The sequence below is a fragment of the Chrysochloris asiatica genome, unplaced genomic scaffold (genome assembly GCF_000296735.1).
Source record: "Chrysochloris asiatica unplaced genomic scaffold, ChrAsi1.0 scaffold00254, whole genome shotgun sequence".
Lineage (NCBI taxonomy): Eukaryota > Metazoa > Chordata > Mammalia > Afrosoricida > Chrysochloridae > Chrysochloris > Chrysochloris asiatica.
Window position 1 is genome coordinate 1735222 of NW_006408772.1, and position 9989 is coordinate 1745210.

At 35.8% G+C, this 9989-nt stretch overlaps 1 protein-coding gene across 1 annotated transcript in view; it reads right to left on the reverse strand.

The window, feature by feature from the left end:
* Positions 1–9732, reverse strand: part of SULT1E1 (sulfotransferase family 1E, estrogen-preferring, member 1) — a 24111-nt gene extending 14379 nt beyond the window's left edge. The window contains exons 1-3 of the mRNA XM_006873769.1: positions 9585–9732; positions 5496–5621; positions 4672–4769 (exon numbers count right to left, since the gene is read on the reverse strand). Coding sequence (XP_006873831.1) covers positions 4672–4769; positions 5496–5621; positions 9585–9732 — 372 coding nt within the window. The remainder of the gene's footprint in view (positions 1–4671; positions 4770–5495; positions 5622–9584) is intronic.
* Positions 9733–9989: the final 257 nt, after the last annotated feature.

Below are 9989 nucleotides of genomic sequence, written 5' to 3' on the forward strand. Positions count from 1 at the left end.
ACACATGGAAGGAAGCAGCAGTCAAGACATCAAATGATGTTTTATTAGTTATTTATTTATGTACCTTTTGCATTAGGTAAATCTGCTGCACAAGACCTTTTTAAAGTGTTGAAGAGCAAAGATGTCAGCTTGAGGACTAAGGTGTGCCTGATCCAAGCCATGGTATTTTCAGTAGCCTCATATGCATTCAAAAGCTGGACAGTGAATAAGGAAGACAGTAGAAGAACTGATGCATTTGAGTTATGGTGTTCGAGGAAAATATTGAAAGTACCATTGGTTGCCAAAAGAACCAACAGATCTGTGTTGGAAGAAGTACAGCCAGAGTGCTCCTTGGAGACCAGGATGGCCAAACTTCGTCTCTCATATTTCGGACATATTGTCAGGAGGGACCAGTCACTGTAGAAGGATATCATCTTGGGTAAAGTGGAGGGTCAGAGAAAAAGAAGAAGAACCCCAGCAAGATGGATTGGTAAAGTGGCAGCATCAAGGGGCTTAAGTGTGGCAACAATTGTGAGATTGGCCCAGGACCGGGCAGTGTTTTGTTCTATTGTGCCTGGGGTCACTCTGAGTCGGTACTGACTGGATGGCACCTAGCAACAACAACCACAACAATGAGTATTAACTGAACATGCCTTTTTTTCAACAATATAAACAGTGACTAACTACTTTGACCTCATGGCACAAAATACAAAGGAAAAAAAATTGACTTCCTATGTGGAAAGAAGTACCTCAATAGTATCAGTCAAGCAAGGTGATGGGCTGACTGTAGAACAGACCATCAATTACTCATATGCAATTTTAGTCTGAAGCGGAAGAAAATTAAATAAGTCTATGAGAGTCAAAATATGACTTTGAACATATCCCACCTAATTTATAGATCATCTCAAGAACAGATTTGATGCATTAGATACTAATTACTCAAGACCAGAAGAGTTGTGGGATAACATAAAGAATATCATAGAGGAGGAAAGCAATAGGTCATTAAAAAGAAAGGAAAGGGAAAAACATAACAAAACAAAAATGAATGTCAGATGAAACTTTGAAGCTTATTCTTGAGCATATATAATCCAATGTGATTCAAAGAAATAAGGAAATAAAAGAGCTGAGTAGAAAATTTCAAAGAGCATCTTGAGAAGACACAGTTAAGCTTTATAATTAAATGAGCAGAGTTCTGCAGTTATAAAATCAAAAAGGCAGAACATGCCTAGTTTCTCATAAAGTGAGGAAAAAATTCAAGCCTCGACTTGCAATTTTCATGGATTTTATGGGCACACTATTGAACGATGTAGAAAGCACCAAAAAGAGATGGAGAGAAACAGAGTCAGTGTACCAACAAGAATTGGTTGATGTACAACCATATTAAGAGGTAGGATATGATCAAGTACCAATGGCACTGAACGGAAAAATACAAGCTGTACTGTAGTTATTGGTGAAAGAAAAGGATCTAGGAATTGACAGAATGCCAACTGAAATGTTTCAGCAAACTGCTGCAACACTGGAGGTGTTAACTGGACTATACCAGAAGTTTGGAAAACAGTATACCAACTGATTAGAAGAGATACATATTTGTACTCATTACAAAGAAAGGTGACCAGACAGAATTTGGAAATCATCAAACAATATCATTAATATCACACACAAGCAAAAGTTTGCTGAACATCTTTCAAAAACTATTATAGCAGTACATTGACAGGGAGATGCCAGAAAATCAAGCTGGTTTTAGAACAGGATGTGGAACTAGGGACCTCCTTGCTGGTGTCAGATGGATCTTGACCAAAAGCAGAAAATAAAAGGAAGATGTTTTGCTGTTTGTTATTGTTAGTGCCATTGAGTCATTTCTGATGCCTAGAGACCCTGTATAGGGTTTCTGAAGAGAAGCTAGTGGGTTTGAACCACCAACCTAGCAGTTAGTAGGCTACTGTTTGTCTTAAAGTGCCACACTAGGCCTCCAGAAAAATGTTGACTTATGTTTTATTGACTATACAAATGCCTTTTTCTGTGTGGATCATAACAAACTATGGATAACATTGCAAACAATGAGTATTCCAGAACACTTAATTGTGCTCATGTGGAACCTGTACATATACCAAGAGGAAGTTATGCAAACAGGACAAGGGCATACTGAATTGTTTAAAATCAGGAAAGGTTTACTTAAGGACTCTATCCTTTCAAAATATTTATTCCATATGTATGTCTGCAAAAAATCTGAGAAGCTGTGTTATATGAAGAACACATGGCATCAGGAGTAGAGGAAGACTCATTAATGATCTTCGATATGCAGATGACTCAGCCTTGCTTGCTGAAAGCAAAGAGGCCTTATAATAATTATTAATTTAGATTAAAAAAATAAACCTACAGCTTTCCATGCAGATTTCATCTCAATATAAAGAAAACAAAAATACTACTGGACCAATAAGTAGCATTATGGTAAAATATTGATGTTGTCAAGGATTTCATTTTACTTGGATACACAATCATTGTTCATGAAAGCAACATTCAAGAAATCAAATGATGTAGTGCATTATACAAATGTACTGTGAAAGACCTCTTTAAAGTGTTTGAATACAAAGATATCATTGAGGACTATGCACCTGACCTAAATCATAATAGTGTCATATGCATGTGAAAGTTAGATGATTAATAAGGGAGACAGGAGAAAAATTGATTAATTTGAATTGTGGTATTGGAGAAGAATATTGAAAGTACCATGGCCTGCCAGAAGAACAAACAAGTCTGCCTTGGAAGAAGTTTAGACACAATACTCCTTAGAAGTAAGAATGGGAAGACTTTTCTTCACATTATTTCGACCTGCTGTGGGGAAGGATTAGCCCCTGGAGAAGGACATCATGCTTGGCAAAATGGCAGTTCAATGAAAAAGAGTATGACCCTCAACAAGAAGTGCTGACACAATGGCAGCAGCAATGGACTCAAATGTAATTTTGAGGATGGCACAGGACCAGGTTGTGTTTTGTTCTGTTTGTTCACTGGGTCTCTACGAGTTCGAGATGTTTTGATGTCACCTAACAAAAACAAAAGGAGCTCTGGTAGCGTAGTGGTTACGAATCAGGCTGTGAACCACAAGGTCAGCAGTTCGAAATTACCAGCTGTTTCACGGGAGAAAGATGAGGCTTTCTGCTCCCGTAAAGATTTACAGCCTCGGAAACTCTATACAGGGTCGCTATGAGTCGGAACCAACTCCACGGTACATAACAACAACAACAACAAAAACAAATGCATGCTTCAAATATAAGCCAAAATGTTATTTGCTCCTAGATGTCTCTCCTGCACTCAGTGTCTGGATTACAACTCTTCTCTTATCTGTGGAAGTTAAAGGCCTATAACAAACTAAACAAATAAACAAACAAAACCATTGTAGTGGAGTGGATTCCACAGACTTTCCAAGGCTGTGATTTTTATGGAAACAGACTACTGTATCTTTCTTCCAAGGAACAGTTTGTAGGTTTGAACTGCCAATATTTTGTTTAGCAGCTGAGTGCTTAAACACTGTGCCACCAGGGATACAAAAGATCTACAAACAAACCAAACTATCTAGTCAATTCTGGCTCATAGTGATCCTATATAAGTTTTCTCACACAGCAAATTTTTATGTGAGCAGTCTCAACTTTCTTCCAACAGAAATAAATAAATATTATATGCAGAAAGAAAACAATATAAATGTTGTCGTTGTTAGCGGCCACCAAGTTGGGTACCCAAGTCATAGTGATCCTACACACAACAAAATGAAACTCTATCCGGTCCTGGGCCAACCTCTCAATCATTGCTACAATTGATCCCATTGATGCTGCTACTTTGCCAATTCATCTTGCTAGTGGGCATCCTCTTTTTCTCTGACCCTCCACCTTACCAAATAAATATGTATGTCCATATCTTTTTTTCTCTACTGTGTGATTAGCTCCTTATGATCCTCTTCTGCTTTACCTATATCTGATTTATTTGCCACGTAATACCAAGCACAGTATTTCAAAAAAAGAAGGCATTCAGTCCAGTTATTACCCACAAATACAAAAACAGATACCATTTATTGTGACTTTGAAATATGCTAGGAACTATAATGAGCAACTTGCTGTTGTTAAGGTTAGATGCTGTTGAGTTGGTTCCAACCACCACCCTATCTCTTGTGCTATCTGACAGTGTTTTACTACTATTCATAAGGTTTTCAGTGGCAGAACATTCAGAAATACTCTGCCTTTCCTTCAGAGTCTATCTTAGTCTGGAAACTCAGCTGAAACCTGTCTACCATAGGTGACCCTGTCAGTATTCAGAATACTGGTGGCATAGCTTCCAGCATCACAGCAACATGCCAGCTACCACAGTGTGACAAACTGACAGATGAGTAGTGAACAACGTACAAATATTACTTAATTTGATGCTTACTCCAATTCCACGAGAAGCATGCTATTATTTTTCTTCTTTTACAGATAAGGAAACTGAGACTTAGAGAGTTAAGCTAATTTTACCAGAATGGCTTCTGGTATATAGAAGACTTGGAATTGATATCAATTTTCTTTAATTATACTGACTATAACCCATATGTATTAAGTTTCTATAAATCCCATGAAAGAATAAATAAATCAATGTGCACTTAAGGCTTTATCATCCTTAAATTTCTATGAGCTTGATAACACTCTAGGAATACTTGACTTTGATTACCTTGCAGTTATTTTCCCAAAATGAGACTGGAAGATAGTCAGCTGGTAGATGAGTCTTTATTATCCTAGGAGATGCCATAGCTTTTAATTGTTTTATTCCTGATTTAAAGAAAGAAAACAAAGCTAAACAACTTTAAAAATTATAAACATTTATTAACTTGTATATAATTATTTTAGACATAGATATAACTATATTGTATGCATAAAACAGTATCTACTATGAAAAATATTATAGATAGAAGAAATTATAGAGAAAAATATCAAATAATATTTCACCTCCTGAAAATAATAATTATTGTCATTTTGGTAAACAATTTCCCATATATACCTATATTCTCAGACTCTAAGCCACACAGATATCATACACACAGGTGGAAAATGTTTATATCTTCCAATTTTCTCAATATATTTTATGTAAACACACAATGCCATGAAGCACAAATCAGGACAAATTTTTAAATTATTTCATAGTATTATTTAGTTATTCTTTTATTGATTAGCATTTAGGTTGTTTCCAATTTTTTGTAATACTAAGTAATCTATGAGGAACTTCCTTTTTAATAAACCATTAAAATTTTATGGCTATTTTTCTAGTAGCTGAAATATTAGTAGGTTTCTCTGAATACATAAAACAGTTGTACCTTTTCACTATTTTTCATACATATAATGAAGCCCCTTCAAGGTATAAATTTACATTTATATTCTCTCCTATGTAGAAGTCATAATTCTAATTGCTAGTCTTGTTTATGTTATAACTTCTTGCAACATTTATATCCATACTTCAAAACACATGCACATTGTTTTTAAAATCAATTTGAACATTACCATCTAAAGCATCTTCCTTTTTGCATTCCAAGAAAGGTATTCGATTAAAAATGGCATCTTCTTTGCATCTTTCTGCATTTCCATCTTTATAGATCATGTCTATAATTTCACTAATCCAGGTTGTGCCTATAAAAATTAAGCACACTGAACATTTATCTCCCACTGGTGGCGTAGAACTGAGGAAAGGTGTGCTAGCTTTTTAGATAAATGTTAGGAAAATATCAGTATAGTGCTATTTGAAGATACAAAGGTAATGATACTTGAAGGGGATTAGAGGAGCCTAGAAAGACAATAAATATTTCCAAGACCATTTAACCAACACAAAACTCACCTTAATAAGTAAAGGTGGGCATTGTCATAAGACACACCTGGTGAAGGAGTCAAATTTTGCTCATGAAGAAATTGTGACATTATGTAAGCAGATAACAGTTTTATATTTAAACTTTTACATCTAGAAGTTAATGAGGTTTGAATAACAGATGATGTGCTCAAACATACTTTCAACCACAAACTTCACTGAACATCTACTGCCCCAAATTGAATACTAGTTCAGAGGGCATTTTGTTGTTAGTGCTATTGAATTGGTTCTGACTTACAGCGACGCTATGTATAATAGAATGGAACACTGCCAGGTCTTGTATCATCTTCACAATTGTTGTTATGCTTGACTCTACTGCTGCAGCCACTGTGTCACATCATATCCTTAGGGGTCTTCTTTTTTGCTATCCTCTGTTTTAACCAACATAATGTCCTTCTCCAAGGACTAGTACCACTTGATAACATGTCCAAAACACAGAATGCTTTTAAGGAGCATTCTAGCTGTAATTCTTCCAAGACAGTTTTGTTCACTTCTAGCAATTCATGGCATATTCAATATTCTTTTCAACAGCATAATTAAAATGCATCAATGATTTTTTTTTTACTCATTGTCCAGCTTTTGCTTGCATATAAGGTGACTGAATATATCATGACTTGCGATCATGTGCATTTAAGTCCTCAAAGTAACATCATTGCTTTTTAGCACCTTAAAGAGGTTTTTTTTGCAGCAGATTTGTCCAATGTAATGCATCATATTTTTTTTTGTCTGCTGCTTTCATGAGGGTTGATTGTATATCCAAGTATATAGAGGAAATAGAAAATAATATATCTAGTCAGTGCTGTAAGTAGCCCCAAAGACTCTTCAAAGAATCAGAAAATGTCAAAATATTTTCAAAATAATGTCAAAATCAATAATCAAAATATTTTCTTCTTAAGATGCTACCAGGCAGGCTGAAACAAAGATTTAAAGTACTACAAAGGAGGAACACATACCTTGGCCACTGCTTCTGCAGATGTTTTGACTTTTAGTCAAGAAATGACTTCAAGAATGCAAAATAATTGCACTGAGATGACTGAGATGGATGCAGACACGATGACGTGGAGATATGGAGTGGCTGGGGACTTGAAATCCAGAGAGGGAAGGGTGTGTGTGTGTGTGTGTGTGCAGGCTTGCAGGGTATACTCTTTGGTTGGTTGATGATGCATGGATGGGATTGTAACTATGGCAATGAAACAATATATGATAGAATGAATGTAAAACTAATGTTCTCCCATGTAAACTATCACATAATTTACAATAAAACATTTATTAAAAAAATAATAATTGCACTGAGTCTTGAATAGTCATGTTGTTGTTGTTGTTAGTGCTGTCAAGTCAATTCCGATCCATAGAAACCCTATATAGGGTTTCCAAGGAGCAGCTGGTGACCTTGAACCACTGACCTTGTGGTTCAAACGACTTTGCAGTCTGACGCATTAGACCACAGTGCCACACCATAGATTTACTAGTTGTGTAAGGTATGAAAGGTAGTCAAGTGGAGGAGTTATTTTTTTATGTTTCAAATCAAAACCCAGATACCTGAGAATAGTGTACCTATTGTCAAATATTTGATTCTAATTCATGGTTACATAGTAAACTGCTATATAAGATTTTTCTGATTGTAGTCTTTTATGAAAGCAGATCACCAAGACTTCCTTTCACAGTGCCACTGGCTAGATTAAAACTACCAGTCTTTTGGTTAGGGACCCCAACAAGATGGACTGACACAATGGAATCACCAATAGGCTCAAGCTTAACCACAATTGTGAGTATGGCACAGGACTGGGCAGTATTTTATTCTGTTGTGTATTAGGTCGCTATGAGTTGGAACCAATACAACAGCACCTAACAACCATAACAACAATCAACACTCATGGAAACAGCAGTCAAGAAATCAAATGACGTATTGCATTCGAAAAATCTGCTGCACAAAACTTCCTTAAAGTGTTCAAGAACAAAGATATCTGTTTGAGGACTAAAGTGCACCTGACCCAAACAATGGAATTTTCCATAGCCTAATATGCATGTGAATATCAGACAATGATTATGTAAGACCACAGAAAAACTGATGCATTTGAGTTATGGTGTTGGGAAAAAATACTGAAAGTACTACAGCCTGCCAGAAGAACAAACAATTCTGTTTTGGAATACAGTCCTAGTACCCCTTAGAAGAATTCTAAGGTGAGAATTCATCTCTCATGCTTCAAATATTTTATCATTCGATGCCAGTCCCTGGGATAGGACATTATGCTGTGTAAAGTGATGGTGGTGGTGGTGGTGGTTGTGAGCCATTGAGTCAGTTCTGACTCATTGCAACCCTGTATAGGGTTTCCAAGGCTGTAAATCTTTACAGGAGCAGAAAGCCTCATCTTTCTCCAGTAAAATGGCTGGTAGTTTCAGACTTCTGACTTTGAAGTTAGCAGCCCAACTCATAACCACTAGGCTAGATCTCCTAGCATAGTGGTTACGAATCAGGCTGCGAACCGCAAGGTCAGCAGTTCAATACTACCAGGTGTTCCGTGGGAGAAAGATGAAGCTTTCTGCTCCCATAAAGATTTATAACCTCGGAAACCCTGTACAGGGTCGCTATGAGTCGGAACTGACTCCATGGCACATCACCACCACCAAAGTGGCTAGTCCATGGAAAAGAGGAAGACTCTCAATGAAATGGATTAGCATAGGTGTAGCAGCCATGGACTCAATCCTCACAACAATTGTGAGGATGGGGCAGGACCAGGTAGTGTTTCATTCTCTTCTGCATAGGGTAGCTAAGAGTTGGAATTGACTCTTACAGCAACAAGAACAACTAGAATCTGGGACAAACAACAAAGTATCTTCCCCTAGAGTTTGGAAAGAGTTAAGGTCTGGAAAATAAATTAGTTTGGACTTCTAGTCTGGAAAATAAATTAGTTTGGACTTCTAGTTTGGAAAATAAATTAGTTTGGACTGTCTCCAGATCATAGAGACAATAGTTCTTTGTTCATATAAAGCCACGTAGCTTGTGGTGCTTTGTTACAGCCTCCTCAGGGACTAATACAACTGGTATGACTCTATTTTTAATACAGAAAAGAAAAAGAAGTGGAAAAGTAGGTTTATGATGATAGTAACCAAAGACAATGAGTTTAATATTCAACATACTCATTTTTAACTGTTAAGGGAACACCCAAATTGAGAAGTCTGGATTGGACCTTTCTAATTTCTTTATGTCGATGATTGTATGACTCCAGAAAAATCATTAAAAGTTATACTTTTTTTTTTTTTTTAACAACACTTTGTTGCCTAAAAGTAGAGTTTTGTAGACAGATTTTAAAATGAAGAGCTAGCTATCTGAAAGTTTTAAAAACTCTGTAAAAGTGCTTAAATTTATTTTGTGTATGAAAAGATAGCATTGATGACCTAAGATAAACACAATTTGTAGTTTGAATTTTTGCTACTTTAAATCATATTAAGTGTCTGCATGCATCATATATATTGCATATACTTCTAATTTGGCCACCAATATTGTTTTGTCAAAGTGCTGTTAATAGATAGTCATACACTGTCAACATGTAACAGTAAAATAGTATGCCTCTTTTCTAAATCTCTATCAAAATTACTCTGCCTTTATTTAATTTGGGAAATTAGCAGAAGATGCGTGTGTCATATATGAACTCTTTATTATTTATCATTCAAAGTGTGTTTATCATTTCTAGTTGAAAAAAGAAAGATGTTGAAATATCAAAGATACTTACCAGATTTGGGATATGTGGCAATAAGAATATCATCCGGCCTTGCCTGGAATGCCATCACCTTATCCCAATTTTCAACAAAACATTTATACAGTACAAGTCCATCGACATTGCTAAGTTTCTCAAAATATTCAGACTTGGAAGAATCCATCATAGAGTGGTAACTGAAAGGAAAAAAATTCCACTTTATATGTATTTTTCAATGTTTTAGCACCAATGGTAGTTATTTACATTAAGAGCCTTCAATATATCTAGAATATCCTAGTTGCTGGGAATATGGAGTAACGGTTTATTAAATAGGTATATGGATTTGTCTTTGTGCTTAAAGAGTATATAATCTTTATTTAGGAAAACAGGTCTAATACATAAAATAATAAGGAAGAGGCATTTTAAAGTAAATTGCTTAAC